This window comes from Argiope bruennichi, chromosome 6 (genome assembly GCF_947563725.1).
Source record: "Argiope bruennichi chromosome 6, qqArgBrue1.1, whole genome shotgun sequence".
Classification (NCBI taxonomy): Eukaryota; Metazoa; Arthropoda; class Arachnida; order Araneae; family Araneidae; genus Argiope; species Argiope bruennichi.
This window is the reverse complement of record NC_079156.1, coordinates 88,897,288-88,911,282: the sequence shown is the minus strand read 5'-3', so window position 1 is coordinate 88,911,282 and position 13,995 is coordinate 88,897,288. Positions and strand designations below refer to the sequence as shown.

Here is a 13,995-nt window from a genome sequence, read left to right as displayed (position 1 = left end):
AAAATCAATGCGGTGTTTCAAATTAAGATTTATGGTTCTGAAACATAAAATTGGCTTCGAGAGCCCCGTTAAAATTTAATTGTTTATTAAATGAGCTGACAACATATCCATAACCGCAACGGCCATAAATTTTGATTAACTGTAACCAATGAATCAGCCAGGTGTTTGGTTTTGATTTGTAAACATACTTCCGTATCTGTAGTCGTATTTGTGTTCGCAAAATAAAGTGTAAATGAAATGGAGAATGGTGGCGAAGAAAGCGGGGAGCCTCGACAACTGAAAAACAATGCAGATCGATGGCCTGTACTTCTGGTTTCTTCTGAACCCAGAAGTAATAAAGTTTATGAAAGTAAGTAAAGTATTCTCTCTCTCTCTCTTTTTTTTTATCAACTTTCGCTAGTTGTGTATTTTACAACTTCATGTTCTAAGACACATTCGGTAATTTTTCGGAAGAAAGGGCACATATTTTTATAATTATTGAAGTATTGCTATTTAAACACATATTTTGTCTATCAAGGTCATGTATATAAGACGTTAATTTGCTATAAGTACGATTCCAGAATGTATTATAGCTGATAAATATGGTATTAAACCCTACATATTTCTATGTCTTGAAGAAATTTGTCTTTGTCTGAATTCAAGAAATCTACCTACCGAATAGTAAATTTTAGATTTTTGACATAACTAGTAGCTATTTAGTCAAATGGTTAGATGAATTCGAAACTTTGTTAGTTTTATTATTTTTTTTTTCGGTTTTTCTCTGAACTCTGAATAATTTCATTTCTTTATGAATATTTCCTTTTAAAACATTTTTATATGGCCACACTATATTTTTACCACAAACATTTTTAGAATTGTATTTCATTCTATATTTATTCGATTGTAAGAAAAAAAAATCATTTTTTTTAATAGTAATTGCAATGTATGACAATATTAATAGTTGTTTAAAATAACAAAAATTTCGCCGGCAAAAATTTGGTTTCTTTAATATGAAAAATAAAATTCTTTCTTTCTTCAAATGTTAGGTAAAATTATATATAAACATCATTGGAATAATCATTGTGTATTTAAATTTGCCATGTTAAAAGTTATAATGAATGCTAAAAGATAATGAGCCTAAAAATGTTCATATGAGTTCCTCTGGATATTTAAAATTATATAAACTTTTAAAATTTTCCCATAGTAACATCCTTATTTGATGGGATGAAAATAGATTGCTAAGAGAAAAATTATCTGGAATGCAAATTTCAATATTTTGCATGATGGAAATATTTGACATTTTCTGTTAAGGGGTTGTTTCAAGTATTCTCTAGAAATTGGTAATTTAAAAACAAATTGTTACACTTTAAAAGCATATATAAGGTTATAATCAGTTGTTCTTGATGCATGGCAAAATATTGCTATGAAAACTTCTAGTAGAAGTTGAATTTCCACAAAGAAAAAAAAAAGCATCCAAAGATTTGTGTAAATTGTTCTCGAACCTGAATTGTTATTATGCTTGAAGTACTAAAATAGGATGATTGCTTGTATAAGTCGCATTAATAAAATTGTTATATTTCTTTCTTTTTTTTTATAATTCATTATTTTTTAAGATTCTTCTATTCACAATTATAATTGATTAATTTTATGAAATTTGAAATGTTTGTAAGAAACCTTGGAACACAAAATGAAACAAGCAATAATAAATATTAAATAAATAGAAATGAACCGTTTCTCATTACAAAATAAATATAGAGTTCATTATGCATTAATTACAAGCAGGAATAATTTATTCAGAATGTTTGTAAAATTAAATAGTTACAGTTATACAAAATATTTATTAGGAAGAAAAATTCACATTTTTCATTGTCTCCTTTTATTCTTTTAAGGAATAATATATAAGCCAATAAATAAAAATACTATCTTGCCATATGGACCGAAGCTCATCAGCAGATTTAAAAGTAGCAACTATTAATAAAATGTTATGTCTGGACCATATTTTTTGCTTTGATTTAATATTTTTCTTTACAGATGAAATTTTTCATATATTCTTGTATTACAGTCAAATTGAAACAATTTTTGATACAATACTTGTACGATCAGTAACATCTGGTTTTAACATGTTCATACTTTACAATAAAGTGGAAAATAATGTTTGATACAAGAAATGCATGGTCATAACATTTGAGTGTCAAAGAAAAATTTGTTGTCAATTTGAAATTTGTAAATGTACCCCTGAATACATTGTTTTCGATGGAATGCAGAGAATTTAATATAATGGAAAAATTGCTCATAGGAATAAGCTGAAATTTTACGTGCCCAACTAAAATGGCCTAGTCAGTTGATTTATGCTTAAATTTAGTTGTATGAAAAAAAGTTATTCCAATTTTGAAAAATTATATTTTATGTGAAAAATGACTTTTTAATGATAAATATATGAGTAATATATGCAGAATACCTTATATTTTTTATAACAAAAAATTTTTCGGGTTAATAACGAGAGATAAGAATAAAAATCGAAATTCTTATTTTAACATTCAAGAATCAAAATTTAGTGAGCTCTTTATTTTAACCTGAATAAAGCTAGACTTATAAAATTTAGTTTCTTCGAATAATTTTTTGCTTTTAAATTGATGACGAAATTTGATGTCACTGCTGGAAATTTTAAAGTTTGTTCTTATATCAATGTATTGACAAACTCATTTGAAATTTTTGATTAAAAGATTTTTAAGTATCTGTTAATTCTTATGGAATGATACCTTTTTTATAATTTTACAATAAGCAATACTAGATTAAAGTTGGGTGGTACTTTTTTTTTCTGTGATTGCATCTGTTCTTCCAGAAGATATGAACAACTCATATGCTCAAAGTTTCAATTATAGGATTTATGTAGATTCTCATTTCAAATTTAAATAACTCTTAGTATTTCCAATAAATAAATTCAAAGAATATTAATTAAATACAAAATTAATTTTAATTACTTTTATTTTGAAGATATCATTGTCCACTTCTTATTAGAATAAGGTCATTAACTAGAAGTTTGCACTATTTTTGACATTTGTCAAAAGGAAAACATTAAACTGAAGTTATCAAAATATATTTTTGTCCAAATTCAGATTACTTTTTATGTTATCAAATTGAACTATTTGTGACATTGTTAATATTTAAATTATTAAAGTTAATATCCCTAAACTGTGTTGAAACTTCAGTTATTCTTAGGTTTTGTAAAATATTTAAAATAAATATTTCTGTAGCTAAACTGTGATATCCTTTAATAAAATTTAGGGTCAGGGAAAGCCATGAGTTTTAGTTGGTTTAATGAGTGATAGAATTTGAATAACAAAACCTGTGTTAAGTTCATGTAATTCTCATGTTCTGTATTATATTTAATTTTGTTTTAGTTTCAGTTGAATAAAAAGTGGAAATAGGGTATGCATATATTGATCATGCTAAATATGTAATTGTCATGTATATATATTTGCATGATTTGAATACCTATAGTTGCATCTAAAGATGTTGTTGAATATTTGACTGTATTTAAATCGATATTTTTGATGATAAAGGCAAAAAATTATGTTGAACCAAATTTTGAAGTTATGTTGCAGTTTGACTCTTACAACACTTTTACATTATAATTCTTCTAAGGAAATGACTTGGACAATAGTGTCAAAATAATTTTATTTGTGTGACTTGGAAGATCAATGTGTTGATGAGATGTGGCAGTAACATGTATTTTTTGTATATCTTTGTATGGGATGGAATATTCAACATGTATAATGAAAGAGCATGATTCTTCATATTTTGCCATTTTTCCAATACATATCAAATATCAGGTGCTTGATACTCAAGAAATTATCTTGTGACGTAAATATATAAGTCATTTCTTAAGAATTGCTTATCTATTAAATGTGTAAACTTGAGAATATAAAATAAGTTTCATCGACAATGAATTTTATAATTAATTAGTTAATTTTATAAATAATTCTAAGAATAGACATTAAGAATAAGTGAAACAGTTGGCAAATCTTTCATATTGGGATGTATGTATGTTAATCCTCATCTTACCTAACTAAATTATTATCCAGTTAAACTCATTAAATTATTCTCAAATAGACCATGAAACATAGCATATTGAAGATTTCTCAAACAAAGTTCTTTAAGTTCTGTTATTTAAAATTCTATTTTTATTGCTTCTAAATTCCCATTTAACTCTCCAATTTTCTCTTTAATTCCAATAATATAAATGAAAGTATGATTATATTTGTTTCATGGATAAGACTACTGAAAAACTTATTTGGTCTTGTGTATTAATCACATGCCATTGGTAAACTTTTGGCTCAACTTTATACCATTAGTGAACTTTATATTTAATCCTGTGTGATTGACAAATATTGTCAATAGACTAACATGACTTCTTAGTACAATTTTTTGGCGATTAATCGCTGGTATGCAGTTAATGTACAAGTATATTTTTCTTTTAATAAAAGGAACATACAAATTTTTCTTGGAATTCCATATTTGTGAATTTTGAATGTTTCAATGCTTGTTCCACTGTTGTAAACTTACATTTAAAAGTAAATTAATTTTAATTAATTCATGACTCCTTGTTTTTAGTATCAGAATGTATATTAAAAAGTATAATGCATCATCAAATTTTTATTTTATGTAATTTTACATTTAAGAAAAATTATTATTATATTTGGAGAAATGAGAATTTGGTTTCTTATTGTTTACATACGTCTCTTTCTGAATTCAGCTTTAAATTCATTCATAAAATTTAACTTTATCCAGAATTGTCTTCTCTAAAATTTTCAACATTCTTCTCATTGTTGATTGTTTCCATTTATTCTTTCGTACATAATATTTTTTTAAAAAAATTATAAGAAAATACGTTCTGTGAAGTTTTAGGGATCCCTCACCCTTTCTGTTTCTTGATCTCTTCCTGTGCTAGGCAGAAATCATTTCTAAAATCTTTTTTGCATATTTGTGTACCATTTGATGCTGATTATTATATTTTGATTTAGTTTTTATTAGTTACTTTTTTTATCCAAAAATATTTTTTGTATATATATATATATATATATATATATATATATATATAATTTAGTTTTTTTAATTAGTTTAGGATCTTTATTGTTATTGTGGTTTTATTTTATTTTTATCCAACGTTGAATAAATCCTTGATATTAGGGAACCTATTAAAAAGAAAAGTACTTATTAAATACGTCATCCTTGATATGTAAATATAAGAATTTGTGGAAAACTGAACTGAAAAATCAGGACTATAAATTTTGTAATGCTTTTCTTTATTAAAACGATAACTTTAGAAATAAACATATCATTGATAGTGTTAGCGAAATAGTGATGTTAGACTGTGTTTCTTGCACTTGAAAGATAAAAGTGTCTCATGATCCGTACAGCTTAAATATTGATATAATAGGTCGATTTTAAAAATTAACTATGGAAAAATTCATTTCCGACATGTAATGTTTTATGAATTTCGGTAAAACCTGAATATTGGAACTGCACAAATAAATAAATAACCGTCTATTTAATTAGATCGTGCTCTTTCTCGGTGAACTGTAAATAATTGGTTTAATAGATTTAAGAGTGATGATTTTTACACTGGAAGATCACCCAAGTTCGAGACAGTCTTCCAGCGTAATGATGTGGACAGTCTCGTACTGTAAATGATGTGGTAGAAAGACACTAGAATAACAATTGAAGAAATTGCAGAGAAGCTAAACAAGGATAATTTGACCCCGTTTCGCCATTTAAAAAAGCTTGGCGACGTTTCCAAGCCCAATTCCGCATCATCCATTTCCCTTCTTGCACGTTATATTTAAGAGCCGTATTTAGGTTATGTGATTGATGAAAGGTGATGAGAATTCGATTTTATATTACAACTAGCCACCTTTGATGACCACTTTGTTTCCCAGAGTATTGACATTTTACGCTATTAAATAATTAATAAGGAATGCTTTTACTTTAAAAAATTTTACCTTGTTATTTGATACGTTAGAAAAACATGAAATCAATTGAACCAACTTACTACAAATAAAAAGTATATGTATTAAAAAATAAAAGCGGAAGTGAAAATCCAGTAACGGAATTAATGAATGGTAAAAGCATAAATTGAATATTTTGATGGATGAATTTTAATTTCATTATAATATTTTAAAACATTGTTACAAATTGTGTATGAAATTAAATTTAAAATATTAATAAAATTAAGAGAAAAATTCTTGGAAATGAAATTAATATCATTAAAAAGATAATTTTTTAAGGTAATACAAAGATTTCTTTTATGAAATTATTGTTATTGGAAGATATGAACATCAATTTTCTTAGATTATGTACGTAGCTATAACTATTACCAAACTGGCGATGTTTAAATTTATTTTTACGCTCAAATAAACTCGAAACAGAAATACTCTGTTTCGAGTTTAATATATAATACTGCCTTATTTATTCCAGTTTTTCTTTTAATTTATTTGTTTATGGTCAAAATTAAGAATTTTATCGAATTCATGGAAAAATAATTCATTATTTCATTGATATTCAGGCTACTTTAAATATTTTGTAATTTTAAAAAATTATATGGACATTTTTTTATGATTCTGTATTTCTAAAAGAATGCTACTTTATATAATAGATTTGAATTTATAATTTCCATAGTATTATATAGATATTACATCAAAATATAATTTGCTATTAAATTAGTGAAATGAAGGTGTTGTAGCAATAAATTACATATTTATATTTCATCGATTACTTGCAAACACTTGTGTAACAATTGTGTGCTTACAATTTGATTTTTTTAAAGCATTTATGAAAAATATTTCTTTTTCACTTATTTTATAGACATATTGGTATTTTAAAAATAGTAGTCATAGTATAGTATATGCATAAAGATGTCCAAACTGATATAAAGTCATCTGAATTTTTAATGCATTTGGATATTTTATTTTAAACACTTTTAAATTACTTGACTTCCTTTTTTATGAGGATGGGTTTTTGGTCTTGGTTTCTTATCACTCATTTTCTTGATTTATTTGAGCTATTTTTTTCAATTTTGTTTACTGTTTCAGCATATATGGAATTCGATTATTAGTTAATTGATGAATTTAATTAAATTTTTATTCTATACGAATAGCACCATTTAGGATTAAATGTAAGAAAATGGGGATTTCAAGATCTTACTACATTTATAATGAGGATTAATTAAAGAGATATTTAAGACCCAACATGATATTAAATAATTATATGTTAAGGACTAAAAAGTAGAATGTTTTTATGTCTGTAAATTTATTTTTCAACATTGTTTTTATTAATTTTTTTTTGTTTTAATTTTTTTCAATGATTTATACAAAAAAAGAATACATGTAAGAATAAAAATTTAAGGAAAGAAGAGGAAATAATTGTAAAGAATTATTAGAAGTCAGAAGTTGTGAATTTTGTAATTAGAGTTTGCAATTAGTGATTTTTGTTTTAAATTATGAGAAAACATTCGAATTAATTAATTTAATGCATCTTCCTTTCTTGCTTATAGATTTAATGGTGAATTCTGAAATTTTTTTAATTTTTTTTTTTATTGAATTTGTTAGAGTTTATATATGTACTTTTCTTTTTCTGTTAAAAACCATTACATTTAGAAAAAATTCTGCTAATTTTATTTTAGATACTAATTTGTTATATGAAATTATTTAAGTTTCATTTTGTAATTATCTCCATGCATTGCCGTTTAACTTTAAATATCCTTGTGTCTTGACTAATATTTTTTAATCAGTTTTAATAAGCTTATAGGGCTGTGGATAAAATTTTATATTTAATTCTTGCATTTTCTTTTAAATATGTTAGTAAATCTCAGGCATATCAATACCACGCGATCATTTATCAAATCTTAACTTTTCTGCATTCATCAATTTGTAAATACTTTTATCAAGGTGCGGCATATACTTTATGTTAAGAACGTAAATTTAAAAAAAAAAATTGCAACGCTAATAATGATTTTTAACAATAACTTTGTGTCTGCGTTTGTGAAAATAAAAAGTGATGGTTGACTACGAAGAAAGTGTTTGTTATTTGTTCGTCTTCTGATTCTTAAGTTTTATTTTGTTGCAGATTTTTTTCCATTGTAATCAATATTACTGTTAACATCTCTACAATAATTTGAATTTCTAATTAGAACTACTTTGATTGGTAGAAGTGTAACTTGCATTTGCTGCCATCTATTTTTAAAGCCGAGATAACCAGAGGCTATCTTAACGTTTTCAGATGCTATATAAATTTCTTATTTCAAGCTTTTATGATTTGATTTTTAAACAGGCTTTCTTTTAAGCAGAACAAAATAATTAAAATAGACATAGTATAGACTCTATGGTGAAAATTATTTTAACGGTTAAAAAAAAGCAAATTCATTGATATATGGTATATTTAAAATGTTTCAAACCTATATTATTTTTGAACTCATTGGGCATTTTTTAAGATGGAAAAGCCGTGAAATCACAGCACAGCATTAAACTAAGAAAGTGCTTTTAGGCGCTAGACAGTCACATGTTTGCTTTCTCGTATATGAGTCATGGAAAAAGTACTGTAATTGTCAAAAAAAAAAAAAAAAATCGAACATGAGATTATGACGAATTTCTACATTTCAGACCTTCCAGAGGTCGAAAGATATATTCTTGGCATTATGTCTGTCAATCGATTTGTATGTGAACAGTATAACTTAAAAATCGTTGACTTAGGTGGATGAAACTTTGTATATGATCTTTACACCCAATTTGTAGATTTCTGTCAAGTTTTATGCGAAATCCATTCTAAGGAAATCTTATCTGTCCGGTTGACCGAAGGCAAGTTAACAATATAACTTACAAAATGGGGAGAGCTTGATAGTTGAAATTTGCTATACAGATTTAGCATCGAAAATGTTGATACTTATCGAATTTCGAACGAAATTCGTCAAGGGATTGAAAGTCTGTTGGCCTGTACTTTCACAAACGTGTAAACGCGGTTACTCAAAAGCGCAATGACTTAAATGTATGAAAATTGGTATGTCATTTTCCGACTACTTCTGCGTCAAATTTTGGTTTTAGTCGATTGGAAAAATATTGTCTTAATCACAAATTTGGTTTGCGAAGATTTATTTTTCGCGTGCTGAGGATTAATCGCCAAAAAAATTGTCAAGGATCATACAATAGATTTGGTAAAAATGCTAAATGCACGCCAAACATCAATATTCCGGAACTGTTATTCACCAGTTATTCAATTCGTGACCTTATATAAAGTCCATAATTTTATGCTGTGAAAAGGGTAAACATCATTATTAGAGAGTATGCGAGAGAGTTTTGGGAAGACCACACCTGTTATTTAAATTTAATTTTGTTTCAAATATTATCAAGTGTTGTTAATTCTCAACTAAATAGCCGTTTCTATTTAGAACTACTTCGATTAATAGAAATATGGACATGCATTTGCTGCCATCCACTTTCAAAACTGAGAAAACAGTTGATTTTCTTGTGGGAGCTTTAACTTTTTTAGAAACTGTTAAAATTTCTTATTTGTAAACACGGTTTGCTTTTACGTAAAGCGAAAAGGAGGCTTTAAAATTTTGTCTTGTCATTGGGAACACACAACCCCGCATAATATCAGAATTCCAAGCACATCAGGAAGTGTAGGTAAAATTAGTCACGACGAAACTTCTTCGCTACCGTAAAAGAACACATAGAAAAAGAGATATAATTATTGTTTTGTAAATAAAGTGTTAACAAGAACTAGTTTGTAGTACGCAGTCTCTTGTTTAAATTTTGATCAGTAAATTGCACAAAATGAGGCACGTGCTATTTTGTAAACCTAGTACTTATCGGCTAGGAGAATCAATATCACAAGGAAAATATAGATATGAAGCACATGAATATTTTAAGTAAATTCTATTCTATAATAGTATTTTAGAATAGAATTAAAAAATACTATATTTCAAAATAAAATGAATAATTTGAAAAAAAGATTGTGATTTATTCTTTTAATCAATTAATTATGCATTTTTTTTGTTTAGTTTCTATATGGCTCTTTGATACTAGAAAATTTAAAATCGATAATATAGTATTCCCAATATTATTTTAAAGAAAGCAGTAAAGGCGTTAAAGTTTCAAATAATCATCTAGAGAATGCGTTATTGATCAGTATAAGAAAACATTTCATCAAATTGAAACATAATAATGATTAATCAGTAACGAATTGTATAAGAATTAAAATGATAAACAAACATAAGATCAGATCAGTAATTCCGTTTGCGATTTGGGTTTCTGTAATGGATTTTATTATAGTACTTTTCAAATACTAGCCACCCTTGACCAACAGTTCGTTCACCTGTTTTTTATGCGGTTACAGTGAATTCCTATATACAACTTAGTTTGACCATCAAAATATTTTTTCAAGCTTTGCATTTGGATAAGATAGGCCAGCTTGGAAAAAATATATATATTTCAGTTTTGATGTAGAGGAAAATGTTGTACCTTTAATTAATTTTTACTATTGACTTTTTATTGGTGCAATTTATAAATTCACAATTCTGTTGAAATATTGGTCATAACTGTGTTTAGTTTTGCAGTTATCACATAATTTAAAATACTAAAATTTCCAATTTTTATATTTATGAAATTATTATTATTATTTTTTAAATCTTACATAGTGATTAGCTGTACAGTCGCCAACAACAACTACTACAACCCAAAAAGAAACAACTCATATATATATATATATATATATATATATATATATATATATATATATATATATATATATATATATATATAAATATATTTACTTTCGCATCTTTACAAATTTGGTATCGACAAAAATGATTCGAGGGGACAGATTTGTTCCAAACAACAAACTCATTAACTTCTGTCACAAAATTTTTCAATTACAGTTTTTTTTTTTTTTTGTTATATCGATTTGTTATTATAAAATTAATCCCATAATAAAATTTTATGAAATTCTGATAATGATTTTGAGAGTCATAGGGTTTTGAAAATTTTAGTTCTAATATTAAATGAATCCTATGAACTTTCGGTGATATTTTAGAAGCAATTATAGATTTCTCAAAAGTATTTTCACTCGCTTAAAGAAAATGATCACATTTCATAAAATTACAAATAAATGCTTAAATAATGCTAATATTTTTTTATGAATTTTTAAGCATGAATATTGGCAAAAAGGAAATTATGATATAGAATTTTTGCACGAGACCAAAGCTGACATGCTAAAATGCTGGAATTCAAAAAAAAATTGCGGAAAACCGAAATAGCTTTCGAAATATTCACAAAAAGTAATAAAATTCTCACAGTCGATTTGCATCGCCAATTTTTTTTGAGGGACCGTATATTTATTTGTATTTATGGATCTGCTCTTCGTGAAGCACGAGCTTTACATGCCATTATAATATCGCAGTTAGTTGAATATTTAATTTATTTTTAGATTAGACGGTTTAAACTGAACATAAGTTTTGTTTCCCTTTAAAAAAAGTGTGTGTTTTTTTCACTTTGGCGATATAAAAATTTGATAGCAAAACAGATTGATTATAGGAATGTTCAGTTAATTTTTACTCTTTACCGACGCTCATCTGCTAGTAAATGAAATACAGATCCAAGGAAATCCATATAATTTCTTATCATTCAGTAAATGAATTAATGCCAATATAAGGAAATTAATTTCACGTATTATTTATATACTCAATGGCTTAATGTTGAACGCTTATTCACAAATATTTTTAATTTAGTGAAGGATATTTTCAAAATATCCGTAGGATGATTCTCTCAAAGTTACGAAATATTCTTCTCTTTGCAGTTTCTTTTATGAAAACACACAGTTTCGAAACTCTAGTGCGATAAATTGTAGCATGATAATGTATGTGCCAGGCTCAGTTCATTTGTATTTGTTCATCTGGATTACATTAGCTATTGCATAACAAAAAGAATGTCCGTCACTCTGTCATTCTTGCAGCAGCTTTTTATGTTTCTAATTTTTTTCCCCCTATTCTTTTCGTGTAATGAGTGGTTTTCGTACGCCTCATTGTGCTGTTTATAGATATCATATCAGCAAACAAATATTAACATATTAAAATCGAACTTAGATTATGCAGTCTATCATGAATTTTCAACCAGCTCTCGATTCTAAACTCCAAAATGTTTCTGTATTCTAACAAAATATACTTTCGTTAACTTTCTTCCTTTAGATCATATTATTCATTCTATCTTTTAAGTCTCATCTGTTCATGTTCGGTAAATATCATAATCTAAATCTGTTAATAGACATTTAGCACAGGATTCCTTTTCAGACATTTTATAACTGCTACCATTTTTATTTTGTTAAAATATTATAAAAAAGTGAAAGCAAACGATTTTTTCTTTGATAAACATATTTTGTTAATATTATTTAGTTTATTTTTTGTATAATAGCTGATGATCAATTGTAAACCTTCTGGAATCTGGCAATATTTGTAAGATACGCTGTTAAGTTGAGAGAAAAAACCAGCCGATGGAATTCTAAATTGCTTGGAGTATTATTTTAGTTTTAAGAATTTAAGATGCTCTGCAAGCTATAGTTTGAAGCTTAAGAAAACAGATAGTTTTCTAGAAAGCATGCAAAAGTTCAACTGATTGAATATAAAATTCGATTAAGAACAGTTTAGGTATAACTACAAACTGTATTTATCGTTCTACTGTTTTGCTTTTATTTGTAATCGTGTTTCAGTATCTAAGAATAGAAAAATTGAGGGGTGCTCCTTCTAATAGAACTAGAATTTCAAAATTTATCACATATATGCAAGTTTATGATTAAGACTGTACAAAATTTCATCAATCAGGCCTTATCATTTATTATGCTCGCATTGATTTAAGTGGTGAGATAGACTTATTTTAGAAGATTTCATCCAGAACTTCGTGCAAATTAATAAATTTGATGTAAAAAATATATAATTATTTTCATCCATATAATTCGTTCCGTTTTTGAATTAACGTGCTCTCAGACAGTTGAATGTAATTTCAAATATGCTTTTATTTGTCAATCCGAAATGAACTATAATTTAAAGATTCACTGAAATCTAGTGATCAATTTATTTGAAGACTGCAGCTCTTTGCACTGTTTCTGCGTATACAGACAAGTAAAAAATGTTTATTCCAAATATGGTTTCATCGCTTTAAATTTTCTCCTCATGCAGTCCTACAGCCTGATAAATGGAATTTCATCCCGCTAATTAACTTTCACTTTCTCAATACTTTTGTAATTTAAAATTTTATTGTTATGGCATTAACAGATAAATCTCTTATCATTTGCTTAGAGCATAAAATAATTATTGTTTAACTCTGTGTGAAAATCATGCGTGTAATATTTTTACTATAGTAAAATATTCCATTGAAACTTAATAAATCTTCTATCCGATTAGCAATCATTTTCTACAGAAAATAAAATTCCTTCCTTTTAATAAACACTGATCATTTCATTGAAACGGATTTACGGTAATCGTGTAATGAATCGTAATCGTAATCGTACAAAAAATGAACTAAGTAACGTATTTCATTCGCCAAAAAAATTAAGTTATAAATAAAATGTATTAATTTCTCAGGATGGGATCAACTAAATAGATAAATGTTCAATTGATTCTAAAAGTATTAGAAGTATTACAATATTTAAATAAAAATAAATATTCAGATTTTAAAAACAACACAATTTTAAAAACAAAACAATTAATTCAACTTAAAACAACACAATTCAAATTTATCCAATTAAATTTCAATTTTATTTGATTAAAAATACGAAAAAAGTCTTATTTTGCTATTAGCAAACTGAGTATTACTTAAAGTACGGCCCCCGTTGTTTTGGTTGTTTCTAGACGGAATTTTCTGCAAATAGAGTGAAGTATATCTCAAGAACTAACGTGAATTTAGATGTGAATATGAAATTTGATACACGTACATAAAAAGATCAGCTAAATAGAATTATTTAAAAAATCTTGGT

The 13,995-nt window shown here is 26.3% G+C and overlaps 1 protein-coding gene across 1 annotated transcript in view; it reads left to right on the top strand.

Moving 5' to 3' along the window:
* Positions 1 to 169: 169 nt before the first annotated feature.
* LOC129971341 (RUN and FYVE domain-containing protein 2-like) overlaps positions 170 to 13,995 on the top strand; it is a 66,198-nt gene continuing 52,372 nt past the window's right edge. The window contains exon 1 of the mRNA XM_056085013.1: positions 170 to 349. Within this exon, the coding sequence (XP_055940988.1) occupies positions 238 to 349 (112 nt within the window). The 5' untranslated portion in view covers positions 170 to 237. The remainder of the gene's footprint in view (positions 350 to 13,995) is intronic.